This window comes from Bubalus bubalis, chromosome 2 (assembly GCF_019923935.1).
Source record: "Bubalus bubalis isolate 160015118507 breed Murrah chromosome 2, NDDB_SH_1, whole genome shotgun sequence".
In the NCBI taxonomy this organism is placed as follows: domain Eukaryota; kingdom Metazoa; phylum Chordata; class Mammalia; order Artiodactyla; family Bovidae; genus Bubalus; species Bubalus bubalis.
This window is the reverse complement of record NC_059158.1, coordinates 187,052,598-187,079,024: the sequence shown is the minus strand read 5'-3', so window position 1 is coordinate 187,079,024 and position 26,427 is coordinate 187,052,598. Positions and strand designations below refer to the sequence as shown.

The 26,427-nt window shown below is 57.1% G+C and overlaps 1 protein-coding gene and 1 long non-coding RNA gene across 13 annotated transcripts in view; one reads left to right on the top strand and one right to left on the bottom strand.

Moving 5' to 3' along the window:
* Nucleotides 1-26,427, top strand: part of ARHGEF10L (Rho guanine nucleotide exchange factor 10 like) — a 170,607-nt gene that overhangs the window by 56,784 nt on the left and 87,396 nt on the right. For 5 of the 12 annotated variants that reach the window (XM_044938210.2, XM_044938204.2, XM_044938213.2 and 2 more), the window contains exons 3-6: nucleotides 7,272-7,457; nucleotides 8,131-8,170; nucleotides 19,802-19,893; nucleotides 21,538-21,621. In XM_044938210.2, coding sequence (XP_044794145.2) covers nucleotides 7,272-7,457; nucleotides 8,131-8,170; nucleotides 19,802-19,893; nucleotides 21,538-21,621 — 402 coding nt within the window. Of the gene's footprint in view, nucleotides 1-6,241; nucleotides 6,945-7,005; nucleotides 7,165-7,271; nucleotides 7,458-8,130; nucleotides 8,171-19,801; nucleotides 19,894-21,537; nucleotides 21,622-26,427 lie in introns of those variants that run through there. The other 7 variants (XM_044938214.2, XM_044938215.2, XM_044938203.2 and 4 more) reach the window with 5 other exon arrangements.
* LOC123332254 lies at nucleotides 18,200-19,861 on the bottom strand. The gene is made up of 2 exons (XR_006549070.2): nucleotides 19,723-19,861; nucleotides 18,200-18,476 (listed from the first exon to the last, which is right to left on the bottom strand). It is a non-coding gene; the product is annotated as an uncharacterized LOC123332254 (long non-coding RNA).

The following is a 26,427-nucleotide window of genomic DNA, read 5'->3' as shown; positions in this document are numbered from 1 at the left end:
GGCAGGACCGGCTGCCTGTGCCCCGCTCTGAGCCCCGGGGCCGAGCCCAGGAGGAATCTCTTCCCCCTTGAGCCTCCGTGTCCTTCTCCTCAGGGTAGGGGACCAGCGTGGTGGGCCCGCCTCCTCCGTAGCGTGGGCTGGCTCCCTGGGTCCCGGCCCCCTGGACTCGCTGGGGGCTCACTGGGGTTGGCTCAGAGAGCGTCCAGGAACATCAGAGGTGTGCGTGGCTCCCTCCCGTCCTGTGGTCTGTCTGTCTGGGTGGGGAGAGCTCAGTTCAGCTCTCAGTCACCCAGGGATGGGCTGTCTGACTTTCCTTCTGATAAGGCGCCATGGCTAGTTGGGTGGGTCTCAGGATCCTGGGAACACAGTTTGGGGAAAAGGGCACTTCCGGATTCATGGCTGTGGCTTTGGGTTCCACGATGTCCCCGCTCCCCGTCATCGGCACCCTGCACCCTTTCTGCTCCACACCGAGGGGCCAGACGTGCAAACTGAGAGCAGGATTACTTTATGATGAAATCAATTCAGTTTCATTAAGCAAACATTTGCTGGGCGTATCTGATGTTGCAGGCTGGTACCTGGTGGAAGCAGGCTCTTGGCCACTCTCCGATTCTCTGAGCGCTTCGCACCGTCTTCCCAGATAAATTCAAATCCCCCCACCTCCTTGCAGCCGTGTTCTCACCCCGTCATCCTCAATCATGTCTTCGCTTTGACTGGGCCACTCACTGTTGTTCTCCGCTCCTGCTGTGGCCCTGGCCGCCCCCCAGCCTGAGCCTGTCAGGCCCTTGCTCACCCTTTCAGGCCCTGTACAGGGGCAGCCTGGTGCCAAAGCTGTGCCCCAGGCCCTGGCAAGCTCAAGCCCCCCCTCTGTTGAGCACTGGCTCGGTCTTCGGGGTTTTATGTTTTTCTCGGGTCAGATCTTCCTGCCTCATCCTGTAGTGAACTCCTTGACATTGAGGGACCACGTCTTACTTTTGTTTCAATCTTCTGGCCCAGGGGCTCCTGGAAACAGTTCACTGGATACTGTACAATCTATATGGTCTGATCAGTCCATCCTAAAGGAAATCAGTCCTAAATATTCATTGGAAGGACTAATGCTGAAGCTGAAACTCCAATAGTTTGGCCACCTGATGCGAAGAACTGACTCACTAGAAAAGACCCCGATACTGGGAAATATTGAAGGCAGGAGGAGAAGGGGACGACAGAGGATGAGACCATTGGATGGCATCACCGACTCGATGGACATGGGTTTGGGTGGACTCCAGGGGTTGGTGATGGACAGGGAGGCCTGGCTGCGGTTCATGGGGTCACAAAGAGTTGGCCACGACTGAGTGACTGAACTGAACTGAACTGAACTGATAGATTGCTGGGCTGACTGAAGCTATTTGTATTTTTTTTTAATTTAGTCTTTACTTGCTGCACGCGGGCTCTCTGTCGTGTCAGGCAGGAGCCTCTGGTGTGACACGTGGCCTCTAGTTGTGGCGATTGGGCTCAGTCACGTGGCTCATGGGCTTAGTTGCTCTGCAGCATGTGGGAGCTTAGTTCCCTGACCGGTTCCCTGCATCTGCAGCATTGCCGTGTGGATTCTTCACCACTGGGCCACGAGGGAAGTCCTGCTGTTTGTACTTAGGTGGTTCAGTAAAGAATCAGCCTGCCAATGCAGGAGACCCAGGAGATGCTGCTTTGTCCTCTGGGTGGGGAAGATCCCCTGGAGGAGGGCACGGCAACCCACTCCAGTCTTCTTGCCTGGAGAATCCCTTGGACAGAGGAGCCTGGGGGGCCACAGTCCGTAGGGTCACAAAGAGTCAGACACGGCTTAGCAACGGCTTAGCAACGGAACCACAACAACAAAGAGAGAAAAATGCAAAAGTAACCTAAGTCCCTGGACACAGCCTGGGGGCTGGGTCGCCTGGGGCTGGGCCTGGTCTCTGGATGGGGAGGCGGTCTCCATCACCCCGGGGTCAGGGCCTGGGCTATGTGACTCAAAGTGATAATAACAGTCATCACGATAATGACTGGGGCTTCCCCGGCGTCTCAGTGAGTGAAGAATCTGCCTGCAATGCAGGAGACACAGGAGATGCGGGTTTGATCCCTGGGTTGGGCAGATCCCCTGGAGGAGGAAATGGCAACTCACTGCAGTATTCTTGCCCGGAGAATCCCACGGCAGAGGAGCGTGGGGGCCTACAGTGCAGAGGGTCGCACAGGCTCAGACACGACGGAGTGAGTGAGCACAGCGATAATGTGATGGTGCGGCAACAGGGACAGCGAGCAGAGACGGCGTCGGGAGGAGCTCGCGTTCAGCCCGCGAGGCCGGGCGCCCGGGGCCTCCAGTGTGCCCGTCCATCCCCCCTCCCAGCGCTCTGTCAGGCAGCTACTCCTGCTGTTCGCATTTGATGGACCAGGAAGCTGCAGCCCGAGGATGAGATAACGCGGCACTCACACAGCAGCCAGTACATAGGAGAGCTGGGGTCTGAACCCAGGCTAGTCACTGCAGTGATGCAGGCTGCGTGCAAAGGGAATCCTCCCCACTGTCCGCCCAGCAGGCTCACGTGGGCAGAACCGTGGGCCCTGAAGCCTCCTTGGTCAGGACAGGTCTGGCTCTGGTAGCCCAGAAATAGTAGTGGGCAGGGACTTCGTGGTCACTTATTCCAGTATTTTTAAAAATAACTTTTTGTATTTATTTATTTTCGGCTCTGCTGGATCTTCGTGGCCGTGCTGGCTTTCCTCTAGTTAGTTAAGGCGAGCTGAGGCCACTCCCAAGTTTTGGCGTGTGGGCATCTCATTTTATTTTATTTTATTTATTTCTGCATTCACGCCTGTGCTGGTCGTCCTTGCGGTGCGGGCTTTTCTCCAGTTGCGGGGCACCGCTTCTCCCTGCAGGGCCTTCCCTTCTTGCGGAGCACAGGCCCTCTCGGGCTTCAGCAGTTGTAGGTACAGAGGCTTCGTTGCTCTTGGCATCTTCCCAGGCCAGCGATCGAGCCCATGTCCCCCGCATTGGCAGGCGGATTCTCAACCACGGGACCACCAGAGATATCCTGGGCTCCCCATCGCGGTGGCTGCTCTGGTCGTGGAGTGCCGGCTCTAGGGCGCACAGCAACACGTCAGCAGTTGCTGTGCAAGGGCTCAGTAACTGGGGCTCCTGGGCTCCAGAGCACAGGCTCAGTAGTTGTGGCTTGCGGGCTCAGTTGCTCCATGGCATGTGGGATCTTCCCGCACCAGGGACTGAACCCGTGTCTCCTGTACCGGCAGGCAGATTCTTTATCACTAAGCCATTTTACAGGATTTTTTTAAATCGTCTAAAATTTCAGCCCACAGACCTGCCAATAGGAGCGTATGTGTGCATTCACCAAGTCCTTATTCTGTGCCTGTCACGTGCTGGGCACAGTACCAGATGCTGGGGGTACGACAGTGAGTGAAACACCCGCCCTCAGGAGGCATGTGCTCTAGTAGAGGAGACAGACAGAAAGACAGGGAAAAGCACAGCCTGCCACGTGCTGATAAGGGCCACAGAGACAAGAAAAGCAGGCAAGGCGCGCCAGGAGCCCCAGATGCCACTGTGGGCAGTTCTGGTCCCCAGAACCCTCAGGAGGTGACAGGTTGTAAATAGACCTGGAGGCCCCTGAGGGCGGGAGATGCTCCCTGGGGCAAGGGCAGCCCGGACCCCAGGACTGAGGTGCAAAGGTCCAGAGGCAGTAGCAGAGCGGACACTTGCGTGGTCCAGCGAGGAGGGCCACACGGCTGCAGGGGAGTGAGCAGAGGAGAGCGTCAGGAGGGTCTGCGCTACACACTGTACGGATGTGTGTGCGAAAATCCAGAACGGAAGTGTTGACAGCAACATCGAAAGTAAAGCCACGTGTGGATTTATTAACAGTGTGGTGGTGGCTGAGTCGTCAGGTCAGGTCTGACTCTTGCTACGCGATGGGCTGTAGCCCGCCAGGCTCCTCTGTGCGTGCAGTTCTCCAGGCAAGAATCCTGGAGTAGGTTTGCCATTTCCTTTTGCAGGGATCTTTCCAACCCAGGGATTGAACTCAGGTCTCTTGTGCTCAGGCAGGTCTCCTGCGTTGCAGGCGGACTCTTTACCGACTGAGCCTCCAGGGAAGCCTATTAGTATTATAAAATTTTAAAAAAGATCTTCAGTAAGCAGTTCATAAAGCAAAAGGCTTCCAGGGAGCCCCCTAATTGATTTTATGACCCCCCAGTGGGTTGAGAACCATTTGAAGGTTAGTAATCTGGCCTCTGGCCCAGCCTCTGGATCTCCTCCTGAATTCAGCATCACGGAGCCAAGAGTGCAGGGGCTCAAGAGGGACTTCCAGGAAGCCACTGGGCTGAGCGGAGAGGGAACCAAAGCAGATCAGGGTTCAAACCTGGCTCCCCACTTTCAGCTGGTGCCCGGGTGCTTCGCCTCACCTTGAGAAATCTCTGAGGCCTGGTGTAAAGCGGGGGTGGTTGGGAGGCTTCGGCAAGAGTCACGTGGGCTCATCGCAGGCCCTGAGTGTCTGCTTCTCCACCTCTGGGGGAGGAGCTCATACCCCTGGCCACGTCACCGCCCAGAGGAGTCCACCCCGATGGCCTGGGCCTTAGGGTCCCCGCAGCTCCCAGGAGCAGGGGCTGCATCCCCGCCTCAGTTGGTCTTGTTTCGGTCATCACCCCCGGGAGTCAGGGAAAGGCGGTGAGCTCCGGCTTTCTACTGTGCTCACACAGCGGAGTAAGGGGCTACTGCTTTTTTTTTTAAGATGTTTTTTTGATGTGGACCATTTTTCAAAATGTTTTTATTGAATTTGTTACAATATCGCTTCTACATTTTTATGTCCCTCCCCCACCTTTGGTCACATGGCATGTAGCATATTAGCTCCCTGAGCAGGCATCGAACCCACACCTCCTGCATTAGAAGGCAAAGTCTTAGCCACTGGACCACCAGGGAAGTCCCGGAAGGGGCTTCTTGAATTTCATACACTTGCACCGAAAACATTCTGCTCTGGAAACCCCCCCAGTCACTGTGGATTTTTGGATTTTTCTTGTCAGAGAGACTACCAGAATCAGATACGCCCGTGTGTCCATCTGCTGGTCTGTCCACTTGCCTCTCGGCTCCATCCCCCTCCCCACCCGCTTGCTTACCGAGGCATCCATGGACAGTCCTGTCCTCAAGGATCTCGGGCTGGGAGGCGCAGAAAGCACAAGAGGTGTCATTGTGTAACACATACCGGGCAGTGTGCCAAGCGCTGCATCTACTCAAGCGGTCTCCGCTGGGGGCAGTTTCGTCCCCCGGGGGCCTTTGGCTGGCAATGTCTGCAGACACTTTCGGTTGTCACAGCTGGAGGCCAGAGGCCAGAAAGGCTGGTACACCTCATGTAGTGGCCCCAACACAGAGGCCTCGCAGCCTGGACACGAGGCTGAGAAACCCGGACCTACATCTCGGGTCCCATTCACGGCAGCTTTATAAGGTAGGTGCCCTTTCATCCTCTGCTCTCCAGGGGAAGAGACTAAGGTTCAGAGAGGTGAAAGGCACTCAGACAGGACCCGGCGGGCCCAGACCTCATGCCCTGAACTGCGTGACAGGAGTTGTGAGCGGTCTGCTCAGGGCAGCCCAGGGAGGGGTGATCAGCTTTAGACTTGAACCCAGCCGCTCTGTCCTTGGGTTTTAGAGTGCATTTGGACGAGGTAGCCTGTTCAGTTCCTAAGTCGTGTCCGAGGTTTGCAAGAGCCAGGGAGATGGGCTAAATGAACACTTGAGGTTCTGTTTAGCTTCAGATTCCAGGAAAGAAGTCTTCCAAGGAAGAAGACTGGGAGACCTCAGCCAGATGAAATGGGTGGGAAGGCGAGGGCTTGTGATGCCCTTTAGGGCGGAGATTCCATTTCTTCACACATTTAATGAAAGTTTCTGAGTTATATCTGTTAGTTGCTCAGTCGTGTCCGACTCTTTGTGACCCTATGGACTGTAGCCCGCCAGGCTTCTCTGTCCGTGGAGTTCTCCAGGCAGGAATACTGGAGTGGGTTGCCATTTCCTTCTTCCAGGGATCTTCCCGACCCAGGGATCAAACCCGGGTCTCCCACACTGCAGGCAGATTCTTTACTGTCTGAGCCACCTGGGAAGCCCCGAATTCGACTTGTTGACTAAGAAAAAATGCCCAACCTAAAAACTGAGAATTCTGTTTTACTTGGAGGACTTACTGAGGACTGAAGCCCTGCAGGATGCTCTCAGGTAGCTCTGAGGGTCTGCAGAGGACACCGAGGAGCCAGGATGCATGGGAGTGTCTGCAACAAAGACCAGAGAGTGAGACCCTCAAATGTCACTGTCAAGAAAACCAGGTTGATGAAGTTGGCGCTTTTGAGTGTGTGAGAGATCCAAGAGGCTGGGCTTGTTGACATCGTTTCTTCTGTGTGCGCTTCAGCTCTCTACAGCCAAGTCCTGTTCTCTCCCCCGAGCCCCCCAGGGCGCATCATCAGGGTGCCCCGCATCTGCTGCCCTGGTGGCTGTCACACCCTTTGTTCACCGACCTGGCTGGTGACGTTCATCTACATACCCCAGGCCGGGACCTGTCCCCTTCAAGGGGGCAGAACAAAGCATTACACATGTTACAGGAGCAGATGAAGTAAACAGGAGGCAAAGACAGAGAAGGGATGTGGTCAGGGGGCCGTCCCTGCCTGAGTTGAGCTCTGAGGGACGACCAGGCAGACCTGGCCCCGAAGGGGTTCTCCCAGGAGGGAGAAGCAGGCTCCGAGGCCGGGAAGCCCTCCAGGCTGGGACCGCGGCCCCCAGCCCTGCCGCAGCTCATCTGTGCCCTGGTACCCCAAACTGGCTGTCTTCAGGCTCCAGACACTTCCGGACAGCTGCTCCCTGCCCCGTGCATGCAACAGACAGCTCGGGGTGCCCATCAAGCCTGGCTGTGCTCATTTGCACGTATGCAAAATGCACAGATGGAAACGCACACGTGGAAATACACCCAAAGGTGTGTGCCCGCCCCCCGCCCCAGGCAGATGCATTTATAAACCCCCGCTTGCTTACAAAATAGGGAAATAGAAAACAAGAAAGTCAAAGGCTCCCTTGTATTGGAGCCCAGATGCACTCACCTCGGAAGCTTGTCCCTGCCCTCCGCCGACTGCCCTTCTGTTTAGGGTCCCAACCCAACCCCAGGCCCCTCAGGGGACAGGAGAGCCTCTGGCCCTCACGTGGGTTTCATCTCGTCCCTGGGACCTGCCCTCCCTTGGACCCCAGCTGCTCCCCACTTGCAGCCGTCTCTCTGGACCAAACGCGGCTAACTCCTCCTTCCTTCCAGGAGATCGGCTGCTTCCCGGAGGCCCAGGCCCCTCCCCCGAGGCGGAAGACGACCCTGGCGAGGCTTTTGAGTTTGACGACAGTGATGATGACGAGGACACCAATGCCAGCCCGGGAGTCCCAGGCGCCGCAGCGGAGACCGAGGCAGACACACCCCTGATCCACCTGGACTCTGCCCCCATCGTCGGTAAGGTGCTCTGGGAGCCCGATGTCTTCACGGCTCAGGGTCTGCAGGACTCCAGGGGGCTCAGGGCCGCCTGGAGGCTTCCGGCTCCCCGTGATGCCTCGTGCTGTCCCCAGGACGCGGGGACCAAAGAGAGACTATTGGGCGGAAGCTGCATCCCATCGCCTCCCTTGGGCCCTGGAGATTCCTAGCATGCCTGCAGCATCTGGTGCGCTCTTGCACGTCGTAAATGGAAGCGACTGGCCATTGGTTATGCTTCGGGGACAGTTACTGCCCAGGGCTTGTTTCTCCCAAGCTCCCCCACCCCACAGCTCCTTCCAGGGAGTCACCCAGCCAGAGCAGCCTCTCCCAGAGCCCTGTGGGCGGGAAGGCCCCGATAAGACCCGTGTGAAACATCAGCCTCTGTCCTCAGGAGGGACTGGGGACTAGACCAGCAGGAACTTCCTGCAGGCTTGGGGGCAAGGAGCTCCTTGGGGAGCTGAGGGTGGGGGCAGGCAAGAGCTGGCAGGGGGACCAGTTCTGGTAGAATGTGGGCCGTGGCCACGGGGTGGGGTCCGGCAGGACAGGCAGGGGAGCTTAATGACAGTGTGGGGCTGGGGGAGGCCGGGGATGGGGCGGTGTGTGCTGAGTCCCTTGGGCCGCTGGCCTGATGGACGCTCCTGTTCACCTCCCGCAGACCTAGAGCCCAAGCCAGAGCCCGCAAGGCCCCAGACACAGTAAGTGAGCCTCCTTCCTTTGCTTTGGCGGCTGGAAAACGGGGAGAGACTGGGCGGGAGGTGTGAGAAGGGGTGGAGCTGCAGGGCAGTCCTTGGCTAAGGACCTACTGGGCCGGAGGGGAGAGTTCAGTCCTGAAACGTGTTACTTTTTCCTATATTTTCCCCACAAGCCTGTGAAATAGAAAGCAGGTCTTGCTCCACACCCTGGCTTTGTCCCTTGCCAGCTGTGCTGCTGGAAGGAGTCACAGGAACACTCCAAAGTCAGGCTGTGTGTGTCAGTCGCTCAATTGTGTCCAATTCTTTGGGACCCCCTCGGACCGTAGCCCGCCAGGCTCCTCTGTCCTTGGGGATTCTCGAGGCAAGAATTCTGGAGTGGGTTGCCATTCCCTTCTCCAGGGGATTTTTCCCTACCCGAGGATTGAACTTGGGTCCCCTGCACTGCAGGCAGATTCTTTACCATCTGACCCACCAGAGAAGCCCCAAAAGTCAGACTGTTCGTATGCAAGGTGGAAACAGTGAAGTGTCCCTTCCACTGGGTTGTAGCTGGGAAGTAACAGCTCTCTGGTGTCGCCCGCTGTCCTGGTCTTTGCCGTCGCTGTTTATTCTGCTCCTTTTCCTGTGACTGGTGTTGGGGACCCGCCCTTCTCACCTGGGAGCCCGCCTGAGGCAGGGCAGCCTGACGGCTGGAAGCCCGGGTATGACATCATCCTCTGGGCCCAGCACTGGCCACGGTCCTGGTGTGCGCCTCAGTCTTCCAGGCCTTGCTTTTCTCATCTGTAAAGTGGACCATTGCTGCCTCCATAGAAGAATGAACTGTTGGGTCAGACAGCCGGAGACACTGCAGGCGCCCAATCGAGGCAGTTTTACCTGTTTCGTCTGTGGTCTTGGCAAGTTGGATGGTGCATTTGGGGGTTGGGGGCCATACAGCCCAAGCTCTCTAAGAGCTCTGGTCACGGCTGCTCACTGCCAGGCTCTGGGGACCTGGGGCTTTAGAGAGTCCTTTCCCCTGGCAGCTCAGATGGTAAAGAATCTGTGTTCAATCCCCGGGTCAGGAAGACCCCCTGGAGAAGGGAATGGCAACTCACTCCGGTATTCTTGCCTGGAGAATCCCATGGACAGAAGAGCCTAACGGGCTACAATTCATGGGGTCTACAGTCCATGGGGTCACAAAGGGTGGGACATGACTGAGTGCCTTTCAGTCTCACTTCTAAGGAAAGCCTCAGTGGTTGATGGCTCCGGCATCTGGGACCTTGAGTTTAAATCCTGGTTGCTTGGGTTGGGAGGTGGGGACGATCTGAGCCTCCTTTTGTTTTCTTGGAGTGAGCTGAACCTGGGGAGCTGACTCTCAGGTAGGTGTTGCCAACCTGGAGATGTGGGTTGTGGCCCGGAGCCCCTGGAGCCAAAGCAGTTCTGGATTCAAATTCAAGCCTAGGATAGCTTGTTTGTGCTCATCTGCCTGTTGGAGTGGGAGGCCCCGGGAGGGTTTCTGCTGGGCCTGCCCCTGTGTGACTGATTATGGCCAGAAATAGGGGCCAGGCTCTCCTCCCTGACTGGAGACCTGAAATGAATCAGTGCTCCAGCTCTGGCCTGGCAGTCCCGTCCTGGGTGACCTCCCAGGGGTTGTGTCCCTCCTGGGTGAGCCAGGCGTGAAGCCACCTGGAAACTCCATCTGGGCAGGGATACAGACACGTCCAGGTGGGACACAGGAGACGGGGCGCTGATGGGGAGGGGCTGGGGGGTCGTGGCTGAGCAAGGGAGTGTGAATTCACCAGTGGAGAGAGGGGAGGGGTCTGTGTACACAAGGAAGCCGCTGAGGGGCACGTGTGTGTGTGTGTGTGTGTGTGTGAGAGAGAGAGAGAGCGCGCGAGAAGCAGTGTGCAGCCAGCCAGGGCTCCCCTCCCAGGGGTCTGGCTCTTGGCTTTTCTCGGGCCACCCTCATTCCCCGGTCTCTGGGTCAGGACACGGCAGCCTAGCCTGGCCCTGCCCACCTCTTCAGTGTGTCCTGGAGGTCTGGTGACGGCGGCCAGAGTGGGTGTCTGGCTGGCACTGGCCCTGCCCAGAGGTCTGGTCGTGGCGGCCCCAGAGCTGGTGCTGCGCTCTGTCGAGATGCCCAGCAGGTCACCGGGTTCTGGGGAGGAGCCCAGCCTCCGCTTTACCCACCGCCCGCCCTCCACCTGCTCCTGGAGTCAGCTCAGCCCCCGTGAACACCAGCTCCCGGAGCTTCCAATCCTCCCTGAGCCCTTTGCCAGCCGGGTGGCTCTGCGCTGCCTGGGAAGCTCTCTGAGCCCCAGTTTCTGCCTCTGGACGGTGGAAATGGCACCCTGAAGAACGAGAGGCTGGTGGGGGAAGCACTCCATAGCCACACCGTCTGCTCCTGCCCCGCTCCTGACCAGCCTGGATGTCCCCAGTGCCGTGGGCCGGGGGGCAGAGACCCTGTGCACCGGCCGCTGACTCCTGGCTGGGCCCGCAGCGCCAGCAGCTGCCGTGGTTACAGACCCCGCCTGCCAGCGCACGAGGCCCACGAGACACAGGCTCCACCCCGGGTCGGGAAGACACCCCCCACCCCCCCACCCCCCCGCCCCCCCGCCCGGAGGAGGGCGTGGCAACCCACTCCAGTGTTCCTGCGGGAGAATCCCATGGACAGGGGCCTGGCAGGCTACAGTCCTTAGGGTAACAAAGAGTCAGAGATGACTAGAGGGACTTAGCATGCGTGTGAAGAAGCATCACTTTGAGATCCCTCACTGGGGTGAACATTCATGGCCCCACAGAATGTGGACGTCACTGGGAGTCCTGAGACTTCCAGTCCAGCCCCTTCACTTTGCAGACGCGGAGAGTGAGGGGCGGGCCTGCCCCCAGGCACCCCGGGAGACTCCTCCTCCAGAGTCTCTGTGCTGCTCCCAGCTTCGCTCCCTCCCTTCATGGTCTCTGTTTACTTAAGTTCCAGCTCCTTCTCCGGACGGTGGATTTCCACTCTGGTCTCCTCTGGGAGAAGAGCCAGTCCAGATCGCTCTCCTTCTCTTTGTTATCCGAGAGAAAGGGGAAAAAAAATCTTGATTTTCTTTCTTTTTTAAAAAAAATTTACCCCAATCTAGTCACTAAGCAAACATTGCTTTGAAAAAAACAAAACTCCCAAGTGGACGACATTTCACCTCTTTTCACTGCGCTTCCTTCACAGTCCCTGCCCCGAGGCTTGGAAATGGCCTCGGGCTTTGCCTGGCTGCCTGACTCCTCAGCCCATTAGAGTCGCTGCCCCCATCCGGCCAGTCTGCTGCCTCGAGGTGACCTCCCGCCCCACGCCGGGGAGGGAGGGAGGCAGGGCCGCGCCTCACCGTCCGCATCCCAGGCGGGAGCTCGGAGTGTGAAGTGAGGCCTGGAATCCGGGGTTCGAGGACCGGGAGCTTGGTTCTGAGCTGCACGGAGCTGGCTTCAAATCTCACTTGTTACTCGCCAGCTGGGTGTCACTGGGAAAGTTGTTTTCTGAAAGTTCTTTCTTAATCAATAAAACGGGGATGATAAATCAGTGACCCGGGGATGATTCTGTGAGGTGTACACAAATCAGCGTTTACTCGGTGCTGTATTCTCCTGGCGTGTGTTGGCTGCTCCGGATGTATTTGCTGCTGTTCTTCTGGGTCCTGGTCTGAATGTGACGTTAGGGGAACTCACTGGGGTCTGCCCCCGAGGAGTCAGGAGCCCTGGGTCTGAGCCATCTCCCTGACCGTGCTTCAGAGGATCACAGCTGGGCCGGCTGGGCCTGTGTGATGAGGAGGCCCGAGGCCGCTGGGGGGTCCGGTGACCTGGGCAGGGCCGCTGGGTCCATCTCTGGCCTTGAGGCCTGAGGACTTCCCCGTCCCTTCACCGGGAGGGGGGGCGTTGCCTGCTGGAGGCGGCCAGGCTGATGGGGAAGCAGAGTTGAGGGCATTGATGCCAGTGTGCTGTGCCAAGGCCCCTGGGGCGAATTCAGGGTCGTCCCCCGCCTCAGTCCAGGGGTGAGCACGGCTGGGACCGCGTCCATCCTTCACAGCGCCCGGCGGGCCGTGGCCGCCTCCTCTCTCCGTGGCCGCCTCCTCTCTCTCCGCGGCCGTCGCCTCCTCTCTCCGCGCGGGCCACGGCCGCCTCCTCGGCTGCCTCCTCTCTCCGCGGCGCCTCCTCTCTCCGCGGCCGCCATGCCGTCAGCTGCTGCTGCTGGTAGTGACGTTGGTGGCGGTGTTTACTGCGTACCAGGCACCAAGCTAAACGCACAGTCCCGTTTGCGTCCCCCTCTCTAGGAAGTGGCCAGTTTGTTACCCATTCACAGGTGGGGAGATTGAGGCTCAGGGAAGTTGGGCTCTGCCCCCCAGGAGTCAGACAGACCTGGGGTTGCAGACAGATTGTGCCTGTTCATTCACCAGGGCTTCTCTGAGCAGAGGCCAGCTGTTTGACCATCACGCTACCCGCAAGGGTGCACTGGCAACCCCGGGTCCTGGCTCCGGACCCCAGACCTTGGTTCTTGCTGGGGGATGTGGCCGGCTCCCCATGGACAACCCCCTTCTGCGTGTGTTTACTGGGGTTAAGAACTCTGCTTCCTGTGAGAGCTGACTTGACCTCTCTGAGCTCTTGGGAGAGTAGTTTTAAGCTGTCACTGGAATGACGCATAGACCCCATCTGGGGAGCCAGGCAGAGTGGCCTCGACTCTGCCCGTGTGCTTCTGTGCCGTTCCCTTGAGACAGAAGCAGTCAGGCAGCCCCCTCCCCTCGGGCCCACACGGGGTCTTGTGATGGTCGAGGGTGGGGTCTCTCTCCTCCTGCAGGGTGGCTCTGTGGGGACAGGCGGTCTTCGCGGTGGTGGGGGCGTATTTTGTTTGCTGCTCGGTCCTCACGGCTTAGCGCGGAGCCAGTCCAGGGCCAGTGCCGAAGGCGTCCCTGTTGAATGAACGAGGGTTCCGATGGGCAGGGGGCAAGTAGGGTCTGCAGGGCGATTCTCAGTGTCTGTGAAAAGGACACCAAACTGTGCGGACGCAGAATCTCTGAACCAGGCTCTGACTCGCGGCCAGCGGGGCGAGGACGGGCCAGCGGGAAGGGAGGCCGCCAGCGGAAGCGCTGACCCGGCTGGTGCCGTGGTGCCAGCTGCCTCCCGAGCGCTCCGAGCTGCGCGTCTCCTGTGCGCCCTCTCCTCTCCCGGTGACGCAGCCCCAGGCAGCGGGGCCACCCATTGTGCCCATTTTGCAGATCAGAACTGAGGCTTAGAGCATTGAAGTCGCTTGCCCGAGATGTCGCTGAGCTGGTCAGTAGCGGGGCTGCAGCCCGTCTGACTGCAGAGCCATCCGTCAGTGGAGCCTGCGGCATCGGCCTTTCTGGTGCACTTTGAACCCCGTGAACTCAGGGCCTCCGTGAGCGCCCAGCACGGGTTTCTGGCTCCCTGTTTTCCTGGACGCAGGCTGCCTCTCACCCCTGAGCCCTCTGGATTTGTTTGCTTTTCTTGCCCGGTTTCGCTGTCATCCCCACAGCCCTCTGCGGCCTTGGCATTTCCTGTTGGCTCCCAGCCTGGCTGCAGGGACTCTTAGTGGCTCCTGGGGGCCCTGTCCTGCCCTTTCCTGGCTTATCCAGACAAGATGGACTGTGTTGCCCACGGGCCGGCATCACCTGGGTGGGCCCAGTGGGATCGTGAGGATTCCCATGCGGGGGGCGGGGCAGGGTCAGAGAGGGACCGAAAGATGCTGCGCTTTGGCTTTGAAGACGAGGAGGGGCCACGAGGCAGGGCTGCTCCAGAGGCCGGAAGGAGACAGGGAGCAGATTCCCCCTAAAAGCCCCCAAGGAGCCAGCCCCGCCAACACCTTGCTTCTGCCCCAGTGAAACGCTCTGTGGGCGCCTGACCTCTGTGGCTGCGAGATAATGCATCGGTGTCGTGTGAAGCCGCTGAGTCTGTGCTTGTCACAGACGCAGCAGGACACCAACGCAGCAGCCCTGGGAGGAGGGGCTGATGGTGGGTCCCCTTGTGCAGCCCGAGAGAGCCCTCACGGCTCCCAGGAGCTCGAGCGGCCGGTGGTGGCGCTGGGTTCACAGCCGGGGGGTGGGGGGCAGGCAGGGGCTCTGTCTGCTCTTCCTCCGGAGCCCCCTGCCCACCCAAGTCAGCTCTTCAGCCCCGTCCTCCACCCCTCCAGCCTGCCTCTCTGTACTGAGTGCCTGCCGCGTGCCAGGCACTGTGGTGACCGAGGCGGGTAGTGCTGCCCCCGGGGGGCTGATGGGCGGTGCCTGGGTGCGTTTATCAGCTCTGGAGCCGCGTAATAATGGCCTGCACGTCTTCTGCACGTATTACTCACCAGGCCCTGTTCTAAGAGACTCGCCCGCCTCCATTAATCCTAAAGACACTCTGGCGGGGGCTCTGTCATCCCCGTTTTATAGGCGCAGAGAACACACGTCGTCAGCCTGAGGTCACAGAGCCGGGAGGAGGCAGAGCCCGGGTGGCACCCCATCGGCTTCCAGACCCTTCCAGCATCGAGCTCTGTGCTCCCACAGGGATCTGGCTTCGATTCCGCTGGCCCTCCACATCCGGGACCCAGTCATTGTCTGATCTGCCTAACCTTCCGTGTGGTCCCTGTGAAGCGGAGGCTGGATGAGACGTGAGGACCAGACGCTGTCAGCGAGCTGCTCGCCTCACTCAGCGTCTCCGAAGGGTGCGGGTGTGTCCGGGGCGGCTCCAGGCCACCGAGGGGCCCTGCACCGGCCAACCCGTTACTCAGTGTTCCCTGGGGTGTTTGCCTTCTCCCTTTCTTTCTCTTGATTTCTTTTTTTGGTAATAGTCGTGCATATTTATTATAGAAAAGTTGGGAAGTACAGAAGATGACATAGTAAGAGTGACTTTTAATTCTACCACTGTGTGTTCCTGCTCGGCTTCTTTGCTGTGTATATAAAGTGCGCACACACACATTTTATGGACCCATGGTTTTATTACATGTGCTGGTTCCCGGCTCACCTTTTGATCTAATTACAGAGGGTGAGCGTTTTCCCACGGGAAGCTGTAGTCAGCGCCCCACAAGGCTCTTGGCTTGCTAGGGGAGCTGTGTCTCTCTGGGGTGTGACCTCAGAGCGGACGTCAGGGAGGGGGTGCGTGCACCCCAGGGCAGAAGGCTGGGTCTGCGCAGTGGGACCAGGGTCGAGTGTTGAGAAGGTTCCCCGGGGGTCTTGGTACTCACTCCCAGTGAGGGCTGTCTTATAGACACCACGTCGGGGGCCCCTCCTCCGACTTCCCTGGGGGTTCTGCCCCTCTCTGCTCATTCCGTAGGTGGATGTGTGACCATGTCGGGGGTGGCACGGGACAGGTGGGCCCAGGACCCTTCCGTATGTGAGGTGTGGCCGGGCTGCATGAAGAGATGAACGTGCGCAGGGACCCTGTGACTGGGGGAGTGGAGGGGAGCGGGGGAAGGGAAGTGGTTCCGGGGCAGACCCTCTGCCGACAGTTTTACAGGCCTTCTTCATCTACTCCTTCTTGGGACCCTAAAAGGGAGGTACTGCCGCCCCATTTCACAGATATGGAGACTGAGGCACAGGCGCCGGACATGTGTTATCACTCAACCCCCACGGCAGGAAGCAGAGCAGCTGTTCACCCTGTCGCGCAGCAGCTCTGGGGCGTTAAGCCACTGTCCTGGTCTGCAGCCACGAGCATAGCTGCGGTCTTATCCAGGGCTGCTGGCTCCGGAACGTGTGTGTCTTCCCCCTTAAGTCTCAATCCCCAGTTCTCAACCCTGTCAGCACATTGGAGCAGCAGGGAGCTTTAAATATACGATCCCTGGGCCCATCTGGACCAATAGGACAGAATCTCGGAGGCGGGGCCCGAGTTGCATCTCAGAGGAGCTTCCCAGGGGACCACAGTGAGAGCTCTGGGAGCCTTCTGTCCAGGTGATTTCCAGGGGCCTCCTGGCTTTAATGTGCTACACGAGCTAGAAAATGGCCAGGGCTGACACCTGGCAGCAGGCGTCACCCGGCCAGCGGGGTTTGCCTTTCTTCTGCGTCTCTTGGATTTCGGGACAGTGGGAGTGGTGCTGCTGGAGGGGCGTTTCTCCAGGGGGTGATGCCAGGAGTCAGGCCGCGTCCGGCAAGCCCCGTCGCCCCAGCCCTCCCTGCCGTCTGCTGCAGACTGGGTTTGCTCGAGGCCTTATAAGGCTCATGTTATTCTGGTCCTTTCAATCCCCAAAGGTGGAATTCTTTCCTCTTTCATATTTTTCATACCTTGTCCTGAAAAGGGCTTCCCTGATAGCTCAGTTGGTAAAGAATCCGCCTGCAATGCAGGAGACTGCAGTTCGATTCCTGGGTCGGGAAGATCCCCTGGAGAAGGGAAAGGCTACCCACTCCAGTATTCTTGGGTTTCCCTTGTGACTCAGCTGGTAAAGAATCTGCCCGCCATGCGGGAGACCTGGGTTCGATCCCTGGGTTGGAAAGATCTGCTGGAGAAGGGAAAGGCTACACACTCCAGTATTCTGGCCTGGAGGGAAAAAGGCATCAGGAACACTGTGTGTGTGTGTGTGTGGCTAGGTGCCTGTGTGTGTGTGGGAGGGGGGCGGGGGGCTAGGTGCCTGTGTGTGCCCAGCCAGCCAGGATCCTCAGATTGTACTGATCTCGGGGGTCTTCTCCCTGACAACTCACTCTGTGTAGCCTCTGGAAAGGGACCCCGGGAATCTGCTGAGCAACTGGGCCCACCAACAGTGGGTATGGGGGCACTGCCATTCTCGGAGTGGGGCTGGGTTCCATCCCTGGTCAGGGAACTAGAGCCCCATGACACAACTAAAGATCTTGAATGCCCTGTGCCCCAATTAAGACCTGGTGCAGCCAGATAGATTTTAATTTAAAAATAATAAATAAATGCATAAAATAGGCTGGGGGGGCGGGGGCATCCGTCATCACTGAGTGTCCCCCGAGCGAAGGGGCTGACGGAACGGGGCGACCAGGACAAAGCAGGTCCCTGCTGTCACAGGACACTCACTCCCCTCGTCCCGGGCTTGTCCCCGGAGAGAGAGGAGGTGGGCTCAGAGGCGCCTTGAGCTCGCGGTGGCCTCCTAAGTCTGAACGCCGCCATCGGGGGCCTGGGAGACAGCTCTTACCCGTCCCGCCTCCTCTTTTCCGCCCAGCCCCTCCTCCTCGGTTCCTCTCTGTGGACTTGGCTCCTCTCCTTGGCCTGCAGGTGACAGTGGCCTCACCTTGTAAGACGGTGTCATCGAGTGGCTGGCCTTTCTGCACCTGCAGGCCGAGAGGCATTAGACGTGCAGGAAGCTCAGATAAGGGCGAAATAATTGGCCTCTTATTGCTTTTTTGTGGCTCTTTCATTATCTAAAACCTTTGGGGAGGCCCCAGGAGGAGGGTTTGCCCCCAGGGAGAATTAGATTTTCCTGCCAGGCAGCAGCAGGGAGGGGCTGGCCCTGGGTGGGCACAGGGTGGGTGGGGCATGGCTGTGGCAGGCAGCCAGAAGGGCCAGGGCAGGCGGAGGCCCCAGCCTCATCTCCTGCCATGCCCACTGCTTCCCTCGCCTGGGGGGTCTCTTCCCTCCCCCCGCCTGGTGTGGGGGCAGCAGAGCTGGGGTCCAGGACAAGACTTTGCAGGTAACTGGCGGCTCTGGTGCTTCCTGGTCAGTTTTCTGCCTATTCTGAACCTCACCTCTCTGTAAGGTGGTCATAGCAGGACACGCGCTTGTCCTCAAGCATTCTGCAGAGCCCTGGGTGCAGAGGAGATACTCCAACGTGCAGGGCAGGGGGGGTGGTGGTCTGTAGCCAAGCCTGGGAAGGCCTGTCCACCCACGGGCACCAGCCTCTTGCTTCCTTAGGGGCTCCTGGTCTCTCTGCTTCCTTCGGCCATGGAGACAGTCAGGGTAGGCATGAAGGTGACTGTTAGACCCCGCTTTCCCACCCAGGAAGGCAGGACCGGTACCCTGGCAGCTGCTTCAACAGAAGCCCGAGTCCAGACCAGCACCTCTAGTTGGGCCAGTGGCTTAGACCTACGCTGTCTTGTTCGGGGGCCACTAATCACATGTAGCTATTTAAATAACATGAGATGAGATGAAAAAATAAGTTCACTGTGTTTTGATAATGTGCAAAACAGGAGCTCATATTTTCAACCCAATCGTGGCTTTTAGTATGTCATAAAATATTTCCAGGTCCATTCTAAAGCCATCTGACTTCACCCGCAAATACCCACATCCGTTCTCGATGTCACCTTAAGAAATTATCCAGGGCCTTCTGTGTCCTCTAGTGGAGATGCCTTGGTGCTGGGTGTTACGATTCCTCCAGGACAAGGACTTGAACTTGTGTCTCTGACTCTATGTCTACGCTGAGTGCTCTCTCTTTCTGAAAAAACGGGTGGGAGAGTAGTCAAGCATGGGCTTTATTTTATTATTATAAAATATTTATTTTATTTACTTTTGGCTGTGTCAGGTCCTAACTGTGGCCCACAGGCTGTCTTTTTGCGGCACAGGCCTCTCTCTAGTTGGGGTGAGCGGGCTCAGTGGTGGTGGCCCGTGGGCCTAGTTGCTCCCGGCATGAGGGATCGTAGTTCCCCAACCAGGGATCGAACTTGTGTCCCCTGTACTGGAAAGTGGATGCTTAATCCACTGAACCACCAGGGAAGTCCCCTGAGCTTGGGCTTTTAAAAAAACCCCAAGCAAACCCTTCCCACCTTGGGGTAGTTTCAGATTTGCGGAGATGCTGTGAAGCAGGCAGGGCTGCACATGCCTTCCCGCCCTGCACCCCCAGGGCTGACGTCCGACACGAGCTCGGGATACGCGTCAAAACCAAGAAATCAGCATCGCCGCCTCACCACTCCCCGAACTTCTGACTTTACCTGAATCTCACCGTTTCTCTGCCTGTGCTCTTCTGTCCCGCGACCCACTCAGGGCTCATGTGGTGTTCAGTCATTTACCCTGCTCTGCTCTGCAACACCTTCTGGGTTTTTTTTTTGTTTGTTTCATGATCTTGAGAGAGTTGAGGTGTAATGGGCAGGTGTTTTATAGAAATGTCCCCCAGTCTGGGTTTGTTTGGTGTTTTTCTCACGATTCGCCTGGGGTTATGGGCTGGGGTCGGAGCCCCACAGGGCTGAGCACCCTGTCGTGTCATATCCGGGGACACGAGACCTGTGTGGTGTCACTGCTCTTTCCCCACTGCGTTCCCTTGGTGTCTCTGCCCCTAGGAAGCACATCTCTGGTCCAGCCCATCCTCAAGTGTGTGTGGGGATAAAGCCCTGCTTTCTGTGTGCAGTCTTTTGAAACTTTGCAGGTCCTTGTCATTCAGATGCAGCACTCCCCACCCCCAGTCATAGCCTCCGTTTTGTATGTGGAGACTGGGGACACGGAGATTCCCCCGGGTCTGCCCTGGACGAGGAGAGTCAGGGTGCCCTGGCCAGGAGCGCATCTGATCCTTGTCAGTCATCACAGTGAATACATTTGACCTTTATGCTCTTGTAAAGCAGCAGGTCGGCTTTGCAATGCCTTCTAAAGGTGAGGACGCCAAGGGGGGAAGGGGCTTGTCCGTGGCTGACCCAGCCGTGGCCCCCCCAGCCCTTCTGACTCCCGGCCTTGGGGATGAGTGGCCCTGTCACCTGGTGAGGAGCTGCCCGAGGCTTCGAGGAGCCAGCTGTCTCGCCCTCCTGGCTCACGGCCCCATTTCTCGGTCTGCAGGAGGCCGGCCGCCGTGAGCAATGGGGACGCCGTGGACGCAGCTTTCTCCGAGGTCCAGCGCTCTAGCTGGAGGCGGAAGAGTTCCCGTCGCAGTAAGTCCCCCTCCCCACCCTGCCCCCCAGGTCTCAGCCCCAGGAGGCTGGTGCCAGGAGAGCCCCCCTTCTCTAGGCCAAGGGAGCTGATGCGGGCTCATGCTCCCTGAGGGGCTGTCCTCGCTACGTGGGCTTGGTGGCGGCTCTGAGGCAGACGGGCCACTGCCCACCCGTGAGACTCGCCCCTTTTGCCACCCTGGAGCCATGGTCCTGGAGTAGATCACACATCCAGCTGTTCATCTGTCCCCCTCCCCCCCAAGCTCCTACAGGTCGATCTGGGCGGTGGGTGTTCCCCAGTGCCCAAGACGAGGGGGTCCCTCTGACAGCAGTACCAGACACATGGGTGGGCTCTTACGGTGCAGAGGGCAGGTGCCAGGAGGAGGGTGGGAGCTGAGAGAGCCCTCGAGGACCGAGGCAGAGTGCAGAGAAGCAGGCATCAGGGCCAGAGTGTTCAGGTCGAGGGCGAGGGGACGCCTGGCACCGGGGGAGCAGTGAGCCTTGGTGTGGTGGAGGGGAGGGTCTAGGGGTGAGCAGGGCCCGGTGAGGCTGCCATCTCCCCAGGGCCTCCCAGGGTGCGTGGGGGAGGCCTTGGAGGCCCTGCTTTCCTGAAGGTGCCAGGGAGACAGCCATGCGGCCACGTCTGCTTTTCAGTCACATCACTGATACTCTGGGAGAAGGTAGTGGGCTGGAGGCTGTCCAGGGGAGGCAGGTGACGTCTGGAGCTAGGGACCTGGAGAGAGGTGGGCAGGTCTGAGGGCCGCTTGGGAGGCAGAATCTGTGTTGATGGGGAGGGGGCAGTGAGGGGCCTGCAGGGCTTTGGGGACCCTGAGACCACAGGAGGCAACACAGGAGGGAGGAACTTCAGAGTCCATCTGGCCCTCTGTTCCTGGAAGGCCTGTGGGGTGAGGACAGGCTCCCCTCAGGGGTGGGGGCTGGTTTTCCAAAGCCTCTCTCTGCAGGGCTGCACGTCCCTAAAGAGGGCAGAGACTGGGCACACAATTTTAGGGGGCAAGACCTCTGTCAATATTCTGTTTTGGGAGCTACTAACATGGGCAGGGTGTGTGCTCTGCCCTGCTCATAGTCTACCCAGCAAAGTGTTAGGGGAATAGCATGCTCATTTGCTTATTTTTTTTTTTTAACCAGTCAGGACCCCACTGGCTGAGTTTTGGGGGACTGTCCTTAACCCCACTCTCCAAATCCCATCATCCCCTGCTCCCTGCCATCCTGTGCCTTGCCCTCCCCCACCGCTGGGTACCAGGTGACTCCTTTGGGGCAGTCCTGGGGGCCTGGGCGGCTGAAGAGGCTTCCGGGGCCCTGCCCGGGGCTGGGTCCGCTTCAGGTTTTCTGCAGGTGCCATCAGCCAGGTGCGCAGGCCTGCTGAAGCAGGCGGGGCTTCCGCAGCCTCTGGGAGGGCTCCTTGGAGGACTGGGGGCGGGAAGAGGCAGCTGTCCCAGTCTTCTGAGAGCAGTGGCCGGCGGGGGCTCCCCAGGGGCTGGGCTGCGGGCTGCTGGCCTGTCCGGGCCGCGGGGACGCGGGCGGGCGGAGCGAGCTGCCAGCTGGTGCAGCCCTGATGTCAGTCTGGCGGCCGCCTCCCGCCCGGCGCCACAACCTCATTCGTGCTCCCTCCCTGTCCTTGTCTCGCAGTCGAGCGGTTTACTTTCCCCGCCCTGGAAGAAGATGTGATTTACGACGACGTCCCCTGCGAGAACCTGGACGCCCAGCAGCCCGGTAAACCTCTTCTCTCTGGACAGGGTGGGGGACGGAGTGGGGAGGCGGGGCCTGGCGAGGGTCTCCTCTTGCACTTCCTGCCTGGCCCTACCCGGCGCATGGCCCCTCCTCCCTGTTTTTAAAAACTGCTGCAGTCAAACCGGGAAAGTGGGAGCCGGCTGCGGGCTGGCCGCCTGGGGCGGGGCTAGGGCTGCATGGGGCGGGGTTAGGGCTCTATGGGGCGGGGCTAGGGCTCCATGGGGCGGGGTTAGGGCTCCATGGGGCGGGGTTAGGGCTCCATGGGGCGGGGTTAGGGCTCCATGGGGCGGGGTTAGGGCTCCATGGGGCGGGGTTAGGGCTCCATCGGGGCGGGGTTGGGGCTCCATGGGAGCGGTATAGAGCTTCCAGGGGAATATTGGGGCTTCAGGGGGTGGGGTTTGGGCTTCTCTGGCAGGGGGTTGCTGGGCTGTGGATCCTCGACTGTGTCCGATTCTTTTCTAAGTCGTGTCCGAGTCTTTTGCAACCCTTATGGACTGTAGCCCGTCAGGCTCTTTTGTCCAGATTTTCTAGGCAAGAGTACTGGAGTGGGTTGCCCTTCCTTTTCCAGGAGATTTTCCAGACCCAGGGATCGAACCCGTGGCTCCTGCCACATTTCCAGCATTGCAGGCAGATTCTTTACCACTGAGCCACTGGGTTCTGTGGATCCCCAGGCAAGTCATTCACTTCTCCATGCCTCCATTCCTCCTGAATATGGGTTAATAGTTCAGACATTCCAGGGCTGTTGGAAATGACAGATTGTTAAAGCTGAATGCAGCAGGGAAGGCCTGGGAAAGCCTGGGCCCTGCTCTGGAGACAGGCCCCTGGTGGGCTGGGAAGGTGGGGAGATTGTGGCCACAGAGAGTGCACAGGGCAGAGGAGGACCAGTCCTGCTGGCACAGGCCCACATGCTCACCTGGCTAGAAGGAGGACGATCCAGGGAGGAGGGGTGTTTAACATCCATTCACCGTAAGAGCGTCTTTGCTTGAACATGCCAGAGGCTCTTCATGGTTTGTCTCATGTAATTTGGTTTGAAACTTTGACTTACGCCGTGTGTGTGTGTGTGTGTGTGTGCGCGTGCGTGCGTGCGTGCTCAGTCACTCTTTGAGACCTTATGGATTGTAAACCACCAGGCTCCTCTGTCTGTGAAGTTTTCCAGCCAAGAATACTGGAGGGAGTTGCTATTTCTTACTCCAGGAGATCTTCCTGACTCAGGGCTTGAACCCACGTCTCTTGCATACCCTTCCCTGGCAGGTGGGTTCTCTAGCACTGCACCGCCTGGCAGCCCCTTGACTTGGGGTCAGTTCAGTCCAGTTGCTCAGTCGTGTCCGACTCTTTGCAACCCCGTGAATTGCAGCACGCCAGGCCTCCCTGTCCATCACCAACTCCCGGAGTTCACTCAGACTCACGTCCATCGACTCAGTGATGCCGTCCAGCCATCTCATCCTCTGGCGTCCCCTTCTCCTCCTGCCCTCAATCCCTCCCAGCATCAGAGTCTTTTCCAATGAGTCAGCTCTTCGCATGAGGTGGCCAAAGTACTGGAGTTTCAGCTTTAGCATCATTCCTTCCAAAGAAATCCCAGGGCTGATCTCCTTCAGAATGGACTGGTTGGATCTCCTTGCAATCAAAGGGACTCGCAAGAGTCTTCTCCAACACCACAGTTCAAAAGCATCAATTCTTCGGTGCTCAGCCTTCTTCACAGTCCAACTCTCACACCCATACATGACCACAAGAAAAACCATAGCCTTGACTAGACGGACCTTTGTTGGCAAAGTAATGTCTCTGCTTTTGAATATGCTATCTAGGTTGGTCATAACTTTCCTTCCAAGGAGTAAGCATCTTTTAATTTCATGGCTGCAATCACTATCTGCAGTGATTTTGGAGCCCAGAAAAATAAAGTCTGACACTGTTTCCACTGTTTCCCCATCTATTTCCCATGAAATGATGGGACCAGATGCCATGATCTTCGTTTTCTGAATGTTGAGTTTTAAGCCAACTTTTTCACTCTCCACTTTCACTTTCATCAAGAGGCTTTTTAGTTCCTCTTCACTTTCTGCATATCTGAGGTGACTGATATTTCTCCCGGCAATCTTGATTCCAGCTTGTGTTTCTTCCAGCCCAGCGTTTCTCATGATGTCCTCTGCATAGAAGTTAAATAAGCAGGGTGACAATATACAGCCTTGACAGACTCCTTTTCCTATTTGGAACCAGTCTGTTGTTCCATGTCCAGTTCCAACTGTTGCTTCCTGACCTGCATACAGATTTCTCAAGAGGCAGGTCAGGTGGTCTGGTATTCCCATGTCTTTCAGAATTTTCCACAGTTTATTGTGATCCACACAGTCAAAGGCTCTGGCATAGTCAATAAAGCAGAAATAGATGTTTTTCTGGAACTCTTTTGCTTTTTCCATGATCCAGCGGATGTTGGCAATTTGATCTCTGGTTCCTCTGCCTTTTCTAAAACCAGCTTGAACATCAGGAAGTTCATGGTTCAGGTATTGCTGAAGCCTGTCTTGGAGAATTTTGAGCATTACTTTACTAGCGTGTCAGATGAGTGCAATTGTGCGGTCGATTGAGCATTCTTTGGCATTGCCTTAGAATGCCATTGACTTAGGGTATTACTTCCTTATTCTCCAGTGGAGGAAGCTACAGAGACAGGGCTGGGATTTGAACCTGGGTCACTCTGACTCCAAGTCCAGTGCTCTGTCCCTTCACTCCAAAGGATTTGGATGGCATTTTATGACAGATGAAGCACAGTTGCTCCCTGTGTTCAATCAACCTGAGAGATTGGTTGGGTAGGGCCTATGGCTCCAGTTGACAGTCACATCAGAGAGGGTTAAGCCACCAGCCCCAGATCACACAGCCAGATTTCCAATAGACATCTGTTTGTCCTGCTTTTTCTACAACACGATTCTGCCTGTCTTCAGGGGCTGCCCATCTCAAGCCCCTGCATTTGAGGAGCACCCACTCCCTGGAAAATCCCATGGATGGAGGAGCCTGGAAGGCTGCAGTCCATGGGGTTGCTAAGAGTCAGACACGACTGAGCGATGTCACTTTCACTTTTCACTTTCATGCATTGGAGAAGAAAAGGGCAACCCACTCCAGTGTTCTTGCCTGGAGAATCCCAGGGATGGGGCATCCTGGTGGACTGCCGTCTATCAGATCAGATCAGTCGCTCAGTCGTGTCCGACTCTTTGCAACCCCATGAATTGCAGCACGCCAGGCCTCCCTGTCCATCACCAACTCCCGGAGTTCACTCAGACTCATGTCCATCGAGTCAGTGATGCCATCTAGCCATCTCATCCTCTGTTGTCCCCTTCTCCTCTTGCCCCCAAGCCCTCCCAGCATCAGAGTCTTTTCCAATGAGTCAGCTCTTCGCATGAGGTGGCCAAAGTACTGGAGTTTCAGCTTTAGCATCATTCCTTCCAAAGAAATCCCAGGGCTGATCTCCTTTAGAATGGACTGGTTGGATCTCCTTGCAGTCCAAGGGATTCTCAAGAGTCTTCTCCAACACTACAGTTCAAAAGCATCAATTCTTCAGCGCTCAGCCTTCTTCACAGTCCAACTCTCACATCCATACATGACCACAGGAAAAACCATAGCCTTGACTAGATGGACCTTTGCTGGCAAAGTAATGTCTCTGCTTTTGAATATGCTATCTAGGTTGGTCATAACTTTCCTTCCAAGGAGTAAGCGTCTTTTAATTTCATGGCTGCAGTCACCATCTGCAGTGATTTTGGAGCCCAGAAAAAGAAAGTCTGACACTGTTTCCACTGTTTCCCCATCTATTTCCCATGAAGTGATGGGACCGGACGCCATGATCTTTGTTTTCTGAATGTTGAGCTTTAAGCCAGCTTTTTCACTCTCCATTTTCACCTTCATCAAGAGGCCTTTTAGTTCCTCTTTACTTTCTGCCATAAGGGTGGTGTCCTCTGCATATGTGAGGTTATTGATATTTCTCCCAGCAATCTTGATTCCAGCTTGTGTTTCTTCCAGTCCAGTGTTTCTCATGATGTACTCTGCATATAAGTTAAATAAGCAGGGTGACAATATACAGCCTTGACGTACTCCCTTTTCTATTTGGAACCAGTCTGTTGTTCCATGTCCAGTTCTAACTGTTGCTTCCTGACCTGCATACAAATTTCTCAAGAGACAGATCAGGTGGTCTGGTATTCCCATGTCTTTCAGAATTTTCCACAGTTTATTGTGATCCACACAGTCAATAAATATTGACTATGGTTTGGCATAGTCAATAAAGCAGAAATAGATGTTTTTCTGGAACTCTCTTGCTTTTTCCATGATCCAGCGGATGCTGGCAATTTGATCTCTGGTTCCTCTGCCTTTTCTAAAACCAGCTTGAACATCAGGAAGTTCACGGTTCACGTATTGCTGAAGCCTGGCTTGGAGAATTTTGAGCATTACTTTACTAGCATGTGAGATGAGTGCAATTGTGTGGTAGTTTGAGCATTCTTTGGCATTGCCTTTCTTTGGGATTGGAATGAAAACTGACCTTTTCCAGTCCTGTGGCCACTGCTGAGTTTTCCAAATTTGCTGGCATATTGAGTGCAGCACTTTCACAGCATCATCTTTCAGGACCTGGAATAGCTCAACTGGAATTCCATCACCTCCACTAGCTTTGTTCGTAGTGATGCTTTCTAAGGCCCACTTGACTTCACATTCCAGGATGTCTGGCTCTAGGTCAGTGATCACACCATTGTGATTATCTGGGTCGTGAAGATCTTTTTTGTACAGTTTTTCTGTGTATTCTTGCCATCTCTTCTTAATATCTTCTGC